Raw genomic sequence first — 16,598 nt, 5'->3', positions numbered from 1 at the left:
TTAATATTTCCCCTGATTTATTCGATTAGTTCACAAACAACTACACTTTTTTTAGAATTGGGGCAATCTTTAAAAGCAAAATGCAATTTGAAGCTATTCAACAACAACAAAGCTCTGTACAATAAAACAAGTATTTAATACTTAAAATTTTAAATTAAATAAAAAAAGCTGCTTAGTATTAAAATATTTATTAAATACCCTAGAATATTTTGATAATTTTTCGTTTCATAAGAATTTTTTTTTCCACTTAAAGCTCACACTTTTTTATTTAAGGGGGGAAGCTGGTCTAGAGCGCAAAAAATGGGCATATTTTATGAATTTATTTTGACTCAACAAAGGAATCAATCGAAAATCTGTGAAATAGGTTTAATAATATAGCTTTCATGGTACAAATACAAAATTTTTCGTCTGAATTAATTTCAAAATGGCCGCTGTCCAGCAGTTCTCCTAAGGCGCCTTTTTTTCTAGTGGGTCCATTGCCGAAGACGTAAACTCCTTAATTTTTGTCCTGGATCAAAAAATTAAATTTTTTTAGTTTCCATATAACAACAAAAAAAGACGTACGTAGGATTTTTTCGATATTTTGTTTTTTCGCGAAATGGTGCACGTTTGAACAAAAAGTTACAATTTTCACTATAAAGAACGACATAAAATTGTTGATTAAAAAAAAACTATGTAATATAAATAAAAAATCCTACGTACGTCTCCGGAGAAAGGTATTTCGAATGTATTGTCAAAATTTCGTAAGAATCGGTAAAGATTTGTTCGAGTTATGTCTTCGGCCAGTTTAAAAAGAGTGATTTCGAGAAAAACGCGTTTAAAGTTGTAAGTAGCGTTCGGGGCATACCTGCGAGGCACTGCCGTCGAATGAAAAATTTGGGCATTTAGACATTTTTGCTGGCATCCCTCATTTGGTATATTATTTCTAAGACCCTAAAGCACCTTTTAAGACAAAAAAAATTTTTCGATTTTTTCAAAATTCTAGACCAGCTTCCCCCCTTAACTTCTTTAAAATTAAAAATAAATCATTATTGTTAATCTGTTAATGGATTTACAAACTTTTTGCTTATTCTCAAACCAATTCGAATAATCTTTTCCTTTTATTTATTTAATTTTTTTTTTTTCATTTTATTAAATCGAATTAAAGAAGGCCAGTCTCCTTTATCATTTCATCGATTTCACAAACGACTGATCTTGACGATCACTAATCAAAAATCAATTAAATTAAAACTCACAAAAAACGCCCATCAAACAAAAAGGAGTTCAATTCCACAAGACGAGTACCACACAACCGAATGAACGAAGACAAAAAACAAAAAACGAGCAGAAGCCAAGTGCAGTCACTTAACGCAGCCGCACTTTAATGTCGTCGAGCAAAAACCAATAAAACCTGATACTCACGATCATAAATCATAAAATTCATAACCGTAAAGTGACAGATCGATAAGGTGGTAGTGCGAGTACGAAGAAGGAGGCGAGCACTACAGAGAAACGCACACCGACACCGCTGTGAGCCGCAAACGTCATAAACACCTAGTTGGATGATTTGTTGAATTGAAAAACGAAATGTGAATATACGAATAAACAGACATTTACACAGGCGCAAAGATGCTGATCCTGCATTGCTAACCAACCGACGACTAACAGTAAGGAGTTGGCCAGTTGGCAGACGCCCATCGATGTGCGTTCGAATCAGTTTAGAGAAATTTGCAGGCTGTGCTAGTGAACGAACCACAGAATTTCTCAGCGATCTTTGATTTAGTTGCATGCTCCTGCAAAGGTAAATAAAACTACGCAGCAAAAACTGCGCTACTGAAATATGCGTGGACTTACTTATTTCAGCGCAGCAAATGTTTGGTGCTGAGCGATCATGGCGCTTGCTGCCACTGCACTTTCTACGACATCAGCCAACCAATGCTACAACATCTCGTTGCAGTTGCTGCAAGAGTATTCAAAAAAGCATAAGTAACACCAAGTTGTGAATGGGTTTTTGTACGGCCTCCACGCATTGAAATGAGCGGCGATCGTGAAGCGCCTCAGATGGGCGCTACGATTACCAACGATACAAACCTATACGACTAGTTAGAGTAGATCGTCGCCGATCGCATTGCAATGTGTACACGCTCTTTGCCTACTATGGACTCGGCGCACGGAAGCCGATCTTTCCGATCTTGCCAGTCAGATGGAAGTTGAGAGCTGCAAGTTTGATCTTATCGCACCGTTGCGGGTGAGCAACGCGCATATGACCAAATAGATGCATTGCACGCCAACTGCAAGCTGCTACAAATAAGCGCACTTGCTGGGGCCACAGCTGTAATGTCGCAACGCATCTAATTTGCGATCGCCGATCTTCGATAGCCAAGCAAATGGACACCGAAGCCGAAGCCGAAGAGCTGTGGGAGTAAACAACTACTTTACAGTTGCTTGGTCCCTTACGAATAAATAACAACCAACATCATGAATTATTAATATTTATGCGCACAGCAATAAATGAGGATATGAGTTGGTATGTTGTTGGTAAGGATGTTTGTGTCCGTCCGGCGGTGCTAGACGTTTCCCTAAAAGGATAGGTTCTGCGCCTATCTTGATGACTTGTCATAACGCTCATAAATGTCGCGATGCTGCAATGACCAACTACGCGCCGTATAGTGTGTGAGAGCGTTCCAAACAAGGTCAAGGAACGGGCGGAGCAGACAAAATGGTTGATGCCAGCACATGACTGAACGAATGTATTGGTATGTATGTATGTATGTATGTATGTGTAGACAAGTGTATGCACGCAAGCACTGCAAATCCTTAAACAGACCTAAAGCGCTTGCACTGGGCGCATATTGAAGTTGAAGACACTTAGTGGCAACAAATTGTTTGGCTCGGAGCTGACCAATTCCCACACAATTGTGACAAGGCAATTAAATTTTTTCACATACAAATCTAGTATTTTTTTATTTTGCTTTTTTTATTTTTGCTTAACTGTTTGTTGGCATTTTTCTTGTTTTTTTAGATTTAATTATTTATGTAGGATATACAGAGTGCATACAAAAAAGGTAGTAAAGTTCCGAATAGGAATAGTAGAGGGTAAGCGTACATATGTATGCACATATATATGTTTGTATGTAATTATGTGCAAGCGTATAAGCACTTGTATGCCCTTAGTTATGTACTTTGTGGCAAAGAGTGCTGTCATAAGCACGTCAGTTCATTAATTAAAACTTGATAAATGATTCTGTGTCACACACACAGAGGCACACACAATCACATGCACATATATACGTATGGAAAAACGTGCGCGTGTTTTCGTAGTCTTTCTCACTTACTGATGCTCAGCAACACTTTTTTTATTTTGTTTTTTTTTCACCCAAATCCAAATAAATGAGTCATTTATGGGCGTTTTTTCATGCATTTGTAACTCTCGAAAAACAATGAAAACCCGCTTAATGACTTGAAAAAATGAATTTTAATATTTAATAAGCGCCAGTTTTTTTGTATTTTAATTAGATAGTTGGCATTATTTCCAATCGTAATGTACAAGCATTGGATTTGATTAATTTTTTTTTTTTTGTATTTCATTTTGCGGCAGCCCGAAAAGGCGTGGAAGGTGAAATAAAGTTTTGACATTTTTATTGGCCTGTAGCTTAATGTAAATTTTAAAAATTAATTTGTACAGTGAGATTTCGATTTTTCATTTTTAACGCTTGCATGTGTGCATATGTAATATTAGTATGTGCGTTGAATGTATGTATGAGTGTATCGCTCGCTCCATACAAGAAGCAAACGGTACTGTTTTTATACATTTTAGGATTCCGCTAAACTATTTCGGAAAATTTACAAAAATATTAAAAAAGATTTACGCAAGCTGAACCGATTTAAAATGCGCACAAAAATCGAGTTTTTCTAAATAAAATTAGTTTTTAAAACATGTTTTTTTTTTTTTTTAAACTAACCTCATACTGACTTAACTTAACTTCTCAAAACCAGTATTTTCCTTTTTCCCCTTCATCAACTCAAGAAACGAAGGGACATGCAGTTATTGACGCTAAAAAAAAGTCAGTAAGAGCTCTTGCGAGGCAGCTTAATGTTTCTGAGGGCCTTATCCATCGATTTGACCATGAAAATCTCTGGTATAAATCATACATTATGCGCAGAAGAGCAAACGCGAGAACAACGAGTTATTCGATCAAATCGCCTTCTAAATAAAATTAAGCATCTTGAAGTGACTGAGATGTTATGGTTATAATTTCACGTGCATATTAAATTTCCCCGGGATAAATAAAAAAGTCATTTTTGTCGCACGGTTTAACGGATGCTCGAAATTTTTTGAAATACATTTAAATTAAAAAATAAAAATAAATTGTCAAAACTCGTATTTTATATTGCAACGGCCTATATTACAAATTAAAAAAAAATATTTGTGACTTATATGGCCAACCCTTTACTAGATATGCTATTTAGGAGTCATTGTTTTCCTTGCTTAGTGAGGAATTTACTACTATTCACTACATGAAACTCAATTTTCTCCGAAGTTGCTATTTTCTTACCCATTGACTTATTTATTCAAAGGCTAATACGTCGAATTGATAGAAACCAATTAAAAGTTGTAAATAAATCTGATTTCTCACTTGTGCGAATTTTAACTTTCTAACCTCCCTCGCATAGGACTGAATAATTTCCATCTTTAATTCCAAATTCTTTATTTTTTAATAATAGTTGACTTTCATGCAGACACTCGTCCAAAGGGAAAAATATACCCACTTGGGAGACGATCCAATCATAAAATTTCCACTTCACAGCTTTTAGCGTTGTGTCGCTTGTATGGCATGAAACCTCAACTCAGATATATCGATGTTGCCAAGCTTTGGACATAGAAAGTCGGTTAATAACGATCTATACCGAGAACCATGACGGTAAGAGTGACAGTAGTGAACCGCTGGATTGATAATGTACGCGGTTACAGCTCATACATCTTTCAGCAAGACTCTGCTCCTCAGACCTCAATTCCCTGGAGTATTACGTACAGGGCGTAGTTGAGTGTGAAGCCAATAAGCATCTCCGTAACAGCATTTCTTCTCTGAAGGCAGCAAATTAATACTGTTATGGTCAGTATGAATGAGGACCCGGATAGAGGAGGTTATTGCAGCTAATGGAAATTATATTGAATGAATTATAATAAGTATGAATATATAATAAGTAAATGTTGTGTAGAAAATGCTTCTACTTTTATTGAATTTTTTTCTAATATAAAGGCTAATTGTTTTACTCTCAAGTACTCCTCAATTACTGTATACATCCCATAGAAAAGTTTAAGGTCTGCATTAAAATGTTTAAAAATTTTACTAACGGACTCAAAATAATGAGAAGAATACTTGAATAAGTCAGCCGAATCTTGCGCGATTGGGTCTTCTATAGCGTCATAGCAAAGACAGTTTCCCGCCCTTTAGCGCACTCACGTCCATTTATTCTGCTAATAATTGTTATTTTTTTAATTAAAAAAAAAATTGTTTGCAAATTTTTTATGTTTGAATTCTCTACAATTTGAGATGATTTTTCGGAGAAAAATATCGTATCGTTAGTTTCTCGTCACTTCGATTAATGCTGAATGCGTATTTTCTTTGAACAATCATATTCGGAGCCATAAAAAATCACAATTCAAAATCGAAGTATTGCGAAATTTTGTAAGCGTTCGGTGCAATATTAAAATGATAATCATGAAAAATAAATAAGTTACCCAAAGTAACAATTTAGTATTTTAAATAACAAAAAAAATTAAAATAATTTACATATAGGCTGAGCAAAATCGTTCGACTCTGAGGATTTTCCCATATGTACGCTCGCGTTTATGCATCAAATAAAAAGTTCTGCTAAATTTTTTCCCTAATTTCGAAGATTTCGAATATTCCACATTTTGTGCGATAATTTCGGTTCATTTTAAAGGCAATTTCATAATTTTGTGTGTTGAAGTGTTCGTAATGTTCACAAGCTTCTCTTGAGGCCCGTTCTATACCATCAAAAAAGTTTGAAAATGCTAGAAAATATGATTATACGCCGCATGCGACAGAGACTCCCATTTAAATTATCGGAGCTGCCGGCGCGTCGTTTAAGATGTATGGAGGCTGGTGTTGTCTTGATAGAACACGCACCCTTCCTATTTGCTCATTCTGGTCCCTTCTGGTCGATCAATTTGCTGGCCAAGTGTTAACAGTAGTGGACCGCAGTGAATGTTTGGCTCGATAGGAGCAGCTCATAGTGAATTATTTTCAGCTCACTACGACTTGGCCACGATATTTCTCAAATGTTATTCTCTCCAGTTACCGTTCACTTCAAAAATAGGACGAGCTCTTCGCGTCTTAGAAAATATTGCAAGTTTAAAACGTTAGGGGATGTCAGAATTTCCAAAAATTGGATTTTTTGTTTTTCGCATTTTCTTAAGGTATACTATCTTAAAAATAGTGTGTAAAACTTTGAAGTGAGTCCAACAAATACTTTTCGAGTTATTCAACAATTAAGAAAGGGCGCTCGGGTGCTCCGGAGCTAGTAGCTGCTGCAAGCAACCAACGTATGGAAGTGGCAGATAAACGCGCTAATGATAACACTCGGAAAGGTAGAATACTACGTAGGCAACAGCAAATTTTGGAAGCTGCTATGACGGCTGAAGAACTATTATATGGCCCAGGAATAGATGACACAGTGTAAGTAATTAAATAATTCGTGTAACTCTACATAAATCGATAGCAAAACTTTAAATGCGTTTTTCTTGTTTTTTGAACTGATGATTACTGTAACTTAAAAACCGCTTGGTAGATTTCAACAAAATTTTTACTGCTTTTGAAAAACATAAAAAACTCGTGCCTGACCGAAGGATTTTTTTTTTTCAAAAATTTAATTTTTTTAAACAATTAATTGTCGGTTCTTTTCTCGAAAACCTGAAAAATATTTCCTGAGGCCGCCAAATTCGCTAATTTTGAAAAAAAGCTTCGATCAGGCACAAGATTATCTACATATTAATAAAACTTATTTCTCTTGTCCGATTGATTTTAGATGAATCTCCAAGGACTTGTGATGATCACCGCAAGGGACTTCTGTAGACATGGGTTCCATACACATGTACTAATGTTGTATTTTTATTTTTGTAAAATAAATCAATTGACTAGTTAAAAAAATTATTGAAAATCATCATTTTTTCGGGCCTCTGACTACGCCTAACCCCTTAATTCATGTGGAATAAATGCATTGAGCTCCTTCGTAAAACTAACCTTATGCGCACGCTTCCAAACTATTTTCTTCAGTTCCTGGAAAATGGAGTAAGACCTCACTTATACGTCCGAGTGCACGATTTCTATGGTTTTCTCCAAAACAATGTACTGGATTTACATTTAAGTATTCAAATGCGCAATTTTTAAGCTTCTCACTTTTAATACAAACCCATATTTCATTGTTACGTTGATAGGTAAAAAACATTGGCACTTATTTTATAAAAAGATATGTAAATAATATACACACATATGTAGGTGCTGGGACAAATTTTCATAACAAGGCTTTATACCTATCTTAACCAGAAAAGGTGATAATATCCAATTTGTTCAATTTACTTCTTTATTTATTTACTTATTTTCATCTAAATAAAACGTTACAAATACTTATTTCAGGTACTAATTATTGAAAATTTTTAAATGTGTAAGATTTTTAGTTTATGGTAGAAATGCAATTTAGCACAAAAGTGGTGTAGTTCACAGCTGCCTATGATGTATAGTGGCAAATTTACTTCGCTGCTAGCGTCGCAAGCATTCGTTAGCTCAGCACACTCGATCTGTACGCGAAAGCCGAGCGGCTGAGCATGTGCGCTGTGTGCACTACTGGTTTGTGTCAAGCTTAGAAGACCCAAATTCAAATGGTTGCATTCATTTTTGAGAGTCAAATTACATTCGGTATATCGCGGGAACAACAAATACCGCTAATATGAGTATCCAAAGTATATACATACATATGTATCATACTTGCACGCTAATTATAACTGTAAGCTGCATCTCACCAATTGCTGTAGTCATTGCGCGTAGATGTATCAGCTCTTGATTTACTCATCCTAAACACATTTTTTTCACATCAAATCCTTCAAAAGAATTTTTCCATCTTTCTACTAATCACTGTGTACAAATCCGCTGTTATTTAACATTGTTAACAAATCTACTCACTAGGTTTACAAGTAAAATTTTAATTCGTACATTCTTTTGATCTTTGAGACAGTTTGGCAAATGCTTTGAAATTAGCTCAATTGAGTATCAGCTGATCACCTAATTTTTGTGCATATTTGAGTATTGAATCATCAGCGCGAGCACTACGAGAGAATGGGCTACATATTATACGTATGAATGTATGTATGTATGCTTAACATTTGAATTGGCATGTGTGGGTACAGTTGTACGTATTATTATATCAAACAAGCGCAAACATTTTGGAGCTTAATGACTAATAAAAAATACAGACTAAATATTTGTGGCAAATTCAATTTTTATGTAATTTTGATGAACATAGTTGGTGCCTTAAGCACGAGATTTAGTGCTTTCTGAACATTAAAACGCCAAAAAAATGATTTAGTGCTTAGTGCCATTTTTTTAGTGATTTTGTTCTGATCTCAAATACAATCTTCGAATATTTCATTTAAATAATTACAATAGAAACATTAAATTATTTAAAATATTTAAAAATGTGAATCTACAAATTTGTATCACTTAATTGGGTTGAAGGGTCGACCGGTCTGAATCAATTTGAAAATGTAACAAATTTAATAATTCGGTTTTGTCATTGCCTTCGTCGAATGTAAAATTTGAGCTCTTTTTTAGCGAAAAGAATACTTTTAAAACAAAATTCCGTACCGTTCATCACATTTTTCAGTAAATGAACTTCTCCACTTAAAAAACGGATCAAAAAGCGAAAATTGTTGTTGATGCAATTAAGTTGTCATATCGATAGAAAACACATTTATTCACAATGAAAATTCAAAGTAGTCAATTTTATGGCCACAAGTTGAAAATTAGTGGAAAATAGATTTTGAAAATAATTTGTGTTATAATGGGCACATTTTACATGGCTAATTTTAATGAGTAGCCGAATAGGTTGGTGCTTGACTACCATTCGGGAGTACGTAGTTCGAATCTCCGATTGCAAAAACTCCTCACAAAAACTATCTGTCGTTCGGAGTCAGCTTAAAACTGTAGACGCACGCCACGAATAGCTGGAGGAGCTTGGCCAAACACCCGAAAAGGGTGTAAACGCCAATTATGTGCAATAAAAAAAACCTGAGATTTTTCCAAGTTTTGTTGCTTTTTGAAATTCAAAACTTGGCAGCACCGCATTTTAGTTGCTTAATATTAAGTAGTATACCGACCACCAGAGCTAAGCAGATTGGTAAATGAAAACCATTCAGTTGGTCGGGCGTTTGATGCCCACCATGAACAATGTGCAACATAAAACAATAAATAATAATAATAAAAAAAATTCTGTTTACCAGGAAAAGCGCTTCTCATAAAGAGCATTTACTATTAGAAGGCTGCATACAACTATAAGCCTACCCATTTAGAGGCCAGCATAAAGACGCACATCCGAAATCGAGAAAAAAACCGCCCTCGCCTCATTTGGTGTTTTTTGGGAGTTTCTTAGGGGGTTATATACAGTTAGAAGGTCGAAAAAAAGCTAATTTTCCAGAATTTTTTCTAAGAAAACTTTTAAATTTATTGATCTTCTACACATATTATGTTATCTTTAAACTGTATTTTAAGACTAAGTATTAGCAAAAATATTTATTTAGAAAGGAGCTACAGCTGATCTCCAGAAGCTCCTCTCAAAAAAGACGTTTTGCCGTGACCTCTATATCTCTAAACTGGATCCTTTGAAATTAAAAAACCAAACAGATTTCATTAAAGTAATGTTGAATCTATTAATTAATCGAAGGAATAAGCAAATAAATTTTTTTGACGAAGTAACGGTTTTTCAAAAAATAAAATCGATTTTTGAACAAAATTTTGGCTTTGAATTCTTTATAAAAAAAATGTATTTATCACGTATCTTCGTAATATGCTGTGAAATTTTCATAGGGAAATTCTCAATATTAAAGCTTCTACAGCCCGTTAACTAGGTAGAGAGCGGTCCGCGCGCTCCTGTACCTCAAACTTTTAACTCATTTATCTTGAACCGACTTTTTTCGAAACGGCGTGGATGAAAAAAAATATTCTACCGAATCATTTGAAGTTTGAATATGTTGTTCAAAATATATATGGCTATCGTCGGCACTAGAATCATAATTTTATTTAAGGGGAACGCCACTGTGAAAATTCAAAAAAATCGATATTTTTTGCATAAATTGTTACTATAACTACTAAAGAAAATTTGGTAAAAATTTTACAGCGAAATTCGCTTTATTCCCGATTCTATGTGCACTTAAGTGAGCACCCGTCGGTTCGGCCCCGTAGCGCTTACGATACGATGCTTTATTTCAAACGCGTTTTTCTCGAATCGACTTTTTTTGATACGGTGGCAACGATTTCTCGAAGACTAATGAACCGATTGTTATCGCATTGGCTATCGTTGTACGTAGTCGATTTTCAAAATTTTGAAAAAAACTATTTTTTTGGGCCTGTTGAAATCAAGAAAATGGTGAAAACCACACATCGAAATTCAAATCACTACCATTTTGTAAAAAACAAAAAAAACGCTACGTACAACGATAGCCACTATGGTGTAGAGTAATAAAATTTTTGGTTTTTTGATTTCAGATGATTATTCATTGCTGTATCGCTGCCACCAGATGACGTCATTTTTTTTTTGACTCGTTACGTTTATTTACATAAATTTGTCAATTTTCAATATTTTTTAATAAAAATTTACATCAACATATTCCAATACATATATAATAAATTGCCTTTTGACCGATCCTCGAATAATTATTCCTACTTACAAAAACAAATTCCCAAAAATCGACTATTTTTTTATTCATTTTATTTCATTAAAGAACGCAATATTAATTTTCGAAATTGACTACACATTAAATGAAAATTTTAGGCACATATTTTTTATACCTTGCGTGGCTGTAGTACATTTTTTAAAACACAATTAAGGATCTTTCAAAAGTGTCGCCTAGATGTCAGTAGTGAAAAATTCCTAGTCGATAACTTTTTTATGTCATCTTTGACGTTTGTTAAGTAGACAGATGTACAGATTTACAGGATAGAACAACGCTCAAAAGTTATAGAAACTTATTATGGAAGTGATTGATTATTTAAAAATAACGTACCGCAAAAATCATCCTTAATGATGAAGCTAATTTCTCACTGGATGCATTTGTCAGCAAACAAAATTGACGCATCTGGGCCGCAGAAAAGTCGCGAATTTCAAAAAGATCATTACATCCACTAAAATGTACTTTTTGGTGCGGTTTTTGGCGCCATTCTTCTTGGAACATGAAAATGAAAAAGCTGTTACGGTTAATAGACATCGCTACAGATAGCGGATTAGAGATTTTCTGTGGCCTGAGCTTGAATTAATAGGCATAGAGGATCTTTATTTTCAGCAGGATGGAGCCACAAATCCCACAACACGTGAAAAATTCACATTATTGCGATCTAGATCATGCGATATAACTCCACTAAACTATTTAATATGTGCTTACGCATATGGCAACGCTATTCGCTCAAGAAATAGGAACGATTTAAAAGAAATTTAACTAAAAATTAAAAAAAATTGCGAACGTTATTGGCCTTTTTGTAAACGAGGGCAGTCTAAACAGATGCAAAATTTCCATTTGGCAGCCACTTTTGAAACACTGCAGCCTTTTAAGTACCTAGGAGTTATGTTCGCATATAACGATGACTCAATTTCCGCAGTCAGGGATCGCATCAACGCCGCCAACAAAGCGTATTACGCCCACCTTAACTTGTTCAAGTCCCGATGTTTATCTAAAACTACAAAGTTAACTATGTACAAGACCCTTATTCGACCAATCCTATCGTGGTGAGGTATGGACTCTTAAGGTTGATGACTGCGCGCAGATTGTTAGCGTGGAAAGAAAAATTTAAAGAAAACTCTTTGACCCAATAAGAATACCTGCAGAATTCGTTTCATGTGATCCGTATGCGCGCTGACTGTACCGGGGAAACGTTGGATCGACGTAGTGGAACACGATCTTAAGAAGATAGACCACTTTGGAGGATCATTTTGAAGGAAGCTTTGACGCACCCCGCGTTGTAACGCTACGAAAGAAGAGGAAAGACTATTTAGTAAGAGATTTTTTGAAAACTTAAGTCTATGTGAATAAGCCAACAATGATTCCAGAGCAGAAACACTACATTTGGATAGAGATTGCTAAACTGAATGCGAAAATGTGTGAGCGAGTCCTTGAAAATTCTCGTATACTTTCGGACAGCCTGTACGCGTGATGATGGTGGACATTTGAATGATGTTATTTTTCACATTAAATTGTTAATAAAAAACGATTTTTGAAACAAAATAGTCCGAAACAGTCCAATTTTTTACATGTTTTAACTTATTTTAAAACAACATCTAGGCGCGTCTTTTGAAAGACTCTTTATTTTTCTCTATCCAGGGGCTTCGAAATCTTTTCGGTACACTAACACACTCTGTATTAGCAAAATATATATATATTTTTTGTCGCGTTGCTGTGTTTACTCGTGCTACTTTAGCGAAGCATTCATTATTTGCTCTAAAGACTACAGAATTCTGATAATTATTTATATGACTCAAAAAAAAAATGGTACACAGATGATTCCAAAACGCTCCTAGGAGTAGGTGCAGAAATAGCGGGGCCTAGAGCGCACAAATCCCTAACAATAAGTACAGGTACCACGATTTGCCATGCGGAGCACTTCGCCATAATGGAAACAGTGCAAATATTATCCAAAAGAGGGTTCGAGAAAGTAAAAATTAAAATACTTTCGGACAGCCAATCGGTGCTCAAAGCCAAGAATACCTTCACATTCAAGTCAAGAGTCCTAATAGAGTGTAACAATGCACTCATCATACTGGCCACTCATAATCAGGTCTCACTGAGGTACCAGGACATGGGGGGACACGAAGACGAAAACGAGAAGGTAGACTTTTATGCCAAAAAAGGGGCAGAAGGATCCAATGAGTTATTGGACCAACCCCATTTTTCGGCTTTAAAAAAAATAATATTAAACAGGAAACCAAAAAAAGGATCAAAAAAAAAATCAGGGAACACTGGAACGGCACAAGCGGCCTTAATCACTACAAAAAGTTTTTGAACTTCAATGTCAACAGAGGAAAATCTGCTCTAACCCAATATAAAAAGGGGCTCAGATTACTTTGTAGGTCACTTACAGGTCACTTTGCCTGTAATAAACAATTTAACCCAATAGGGTTGCCTAGTACAAGATCATGCAAGTTCTGCTGCGATGAAGAGGAGTCTATGGAACACTTAATCACCAACTGTGAGACATTAGACATAGAGCTCTGGGCTCGTACCTACTAGAGGAGGAAGACCTACAATTGCTCTCCCTCCTAAGGAGCTGGTTCGATTCCTCGGTATACTAAATAATCATAATTAAGTAATTAAGGACGCACAATAGATCAATCTGGTCGCAGTGCATGAAAGCCTTAGCCTAACCCGTACAACCATTACCACCCTTCTGGGGTACTTGGACGAACTCTTCTTTCAGTTTATTGTGTGCATCTTGATGTTTTTCCACAATTGAAGGGACCTACAGTTTTAACGCCGCCCCCGAACGGCAAATGATTTTTTTGTAAGGGGAAAGACAGACGGAGCCTGCCGAGGGGCAATCGATTTTTCTAACATTTGATGTTTCTTGCATGTTGATAATTAGTATGGGATGAGAGTATAGTTTGGTAGGCTTAGGATACTTCTCTGAGCTTAATTTTTCAAATCGAGTCTCACTTATTTTTTTCTAAATCGATTTCTGACTTGTCTGCCGAACTGATTACTTCAACTAATCTTCAAAGCTGTAGTACTGCGAGTAGCATATTTTTTGTCTATATTATTAAAAAAATAAAAATAATAATAATTCTGTTAAATGTTTGGCCGAGCTCCTTCTCCTATTTGTGACGTGCGTTTTTTCACAATTGAAGGAACCTACAGCCAACTCCGAATTACAAATGATTTTTCATGAGGAGCTTTTCTATGGAAGAAATACACTCGGAAGTTTGCCATTGCCTGCCGTGCGGCGACCGCTGTTTGAAAAACGTTTTTCTGTTTCATGCACGGAGATTCGAACCTGCGCACTTCCGAATGGTAGTCACGCACAAACTTATTCTGCTACGGCGGTTGCATATTATTACAAAATTTCAAAAATACTGTCTTCGACGAATTGTGTGTTTTTAGACCTGCATTATTTGTATAAAGAAGTTCCAACATTTTCTTCTTCTCGCCTATGAAAATTTTCGATAAAGAGGACTGCAACTTGTCATACTAATTAAAAGGCGCTGGATAATATTCCACAAAATGATAAATTGACGTCGTTAAATGTTGCATTACAAATTTGTCAGAGAAGCATAGAGAAAAGGCTGAGTACTTCCACGCTCTTCTTCTATTTTTTCCTTTCACATTTTTTTTGGCAACGCTGCAATTTTGCCTTCCAATTTCTGCATACGCAGCTGCTACGAATTTCAGCCAACAATGAAATATAAAAATTGTTATTCACGGATTAAATCAGCGAAAAAGTTCTATAGAAAAGTCTAGTCTTAATGCATTAAAGTCTTTTATGCTACATTTGCATATATTTTTCATGCATTTTGAAATTGGCAATTTTTTTTATTTTAAGAAATACCAGTCTTTAGGCTGACCGCTGTTTGAAGCCATTTAGAAATCTGGCAAATTGGCATAATACGATAAATAATTATGATTTGTGTATGAAATAAGGAAAGTTACTTCGCAACACTTCACCATTCGAGAGAAAATAAATGAAAGATAGAATATTTCTGTAGATATCTGGAGCTTGAAAAACTGATGTGGTTTCCAAAGAGGTTTGAGTTCAGTCATTCATAGAAAAATATGTTATGCTTGACCTGATGAGGTTTTCAAGAAAACAAAAATGTGTCAATGTGTCAAAGTATTGGATTATTGCACAGCAACAAGTCTCTTGTTCATCAAAGATATTCTCGGTGAACGGACCCTCAACTCATATGTAGGTATGTATTCAGGAATGTGCAAGTACGAATATATTCTTGTCAGTAATCATTCAGAGGAAATGCCCTGCTGCTCGTAAAATAAGCCACTGCTAATCTAATTTGATCCACTGTGAGGACTCATTCAATAAATTTGCGTTGAGCGTTTTACTGTTCGACATCAATTCTGTTGAAACTAAGTGTCTCCAAACTTTAGATTTAGCTCCTAAAGTGTATTATAACTAGGCAAATGACAAGAAGCAGAAAAAAAATTATAATCGCTCAACTCACAGCGGCACAGATATTAATAGTGGTATGTCATTAAAACCGCCGGGGATAAACGAAAATTGAGAAAAAAAAATTTCAGAACGTTTATAGGTATAATACATATCTGACAACATATTTCATACTATAAAAAAACTAAAAAAGTTGAAAGTCTATAAAAGTGAGCACTACTTTAAAGTTTTTTTTTTAATTTAGCATTTAAAATGAAATATTCATAAATTCTACTATAACTGCAAGGCGATCATACAAAATTTTGATTAATGTCTGTATTTATGACAATAAAATCGAAATAATTCTAAAAACAAAATTTCGAAAGCAATGAAAATCGGTCTCGTACAAACCCACTTTCGAAAAAGGGCTCTTAGTTTTTACCTTGGTGTAAATTTGATTTCTAATAATGCAATAAATAGTCTAAATTATGCATTTATTATCATAAAATTATTGAAACAACAACAGCCACATGGTTTTACGCGCGATATAACTAATTTCCAATAATTTTTTTGGCCCTAAAAAAGTCATTGTAGGATTAGAAATTTTCCGTTCCAACGAAATTTTCCGTTCCGTTCGATTTATTACGATAATTTAACCTCAAAATAAGCTGCTGGTTTATATTAAAAATTTGGTCGTGCGCGGAAAAATGTCTTAGCAGGCATTTTAAACATATTTTTTTGCCAAAAAATACTACTTAAATGCACAATATACAAGTTCGACTGCGGCTGACTTTATCGGATAGTCAGTCCTGTAAGCTGCTGAAATTTTTTTATAACTAACCTGCGATGCTGAAGGGTAGCCACCGTATCCAAATTGTGCATATGCTGCCATTTTTGCAAGTCTTTCAACACTTCAACTTGTTTTGGTATTCGTTTTTCAAGCTTTTTATTGCACAAAGTTCTTATTGCACGAATAGTTTCTTAATATTTTTATTTTTATTTTAGTTTTTTTTTTTTTGTGTATAAAGAAATCAGTAAATCGAGATTTGTATGTCAATGAAATTTATTGCATATTTTTACAGTCAGAACGCTTTCAATATTTCACAAATTTTTACACATTTACATACATACATATATTATTTTATTCTTTACCGCTTCAGTCAATTTCACAGTTTTCCCCATTCGATTGTTCAAAATTAGTTCACTATGCAACGAGTAGTATTACTCGCAGTTTTATTTCGC

The 16,598-nt window shown here is 34.9% G+C and overlaps 1 protein-coding gene across 1 annotated transcript in view; it reads right to left on the bottom strand.

Moving 5' to 3' along the window:
• Nucleotides 1-16,324, bottom strand: part of LOC129242899 (homeobox protein araucan) — a 74,860-nt gene extending 58,536 nt beyond the window's left edge. The window contains 1 exon segment of the mRNA XM_054879815.1: nt 16,198-16,324. Within this exon segment, the coding sequence (XP_054735790.1) occupies nt 16,198-16,248 (51 nt within the window). The 5' untranslated portion in view covers nt 16,249-16,324.
• Between the last annotated feature and the right edge of the window lie 274 nt (nt 16,325-16,598).

The sequence above is a fragment of the Anastrepha obliqua genome, chromosome 3, assembly GCF_027943255.1.
Source record: "Anastrepha obliqua isolate idAnaObli1 chromosome 3, idAnaObli1_1.0, whole genome shotgun sequence".
Taxonomy (NCBI): domain Eukaryota; kingdom Metazoa; phylum Arthropoda; class Insecta; order Diptera; family Tephritidae; genus Anastrepha; species Anastrepha obliqua.
This window is presented reverse-complemented; position numbering and strand designations above follow the sequence as displayed.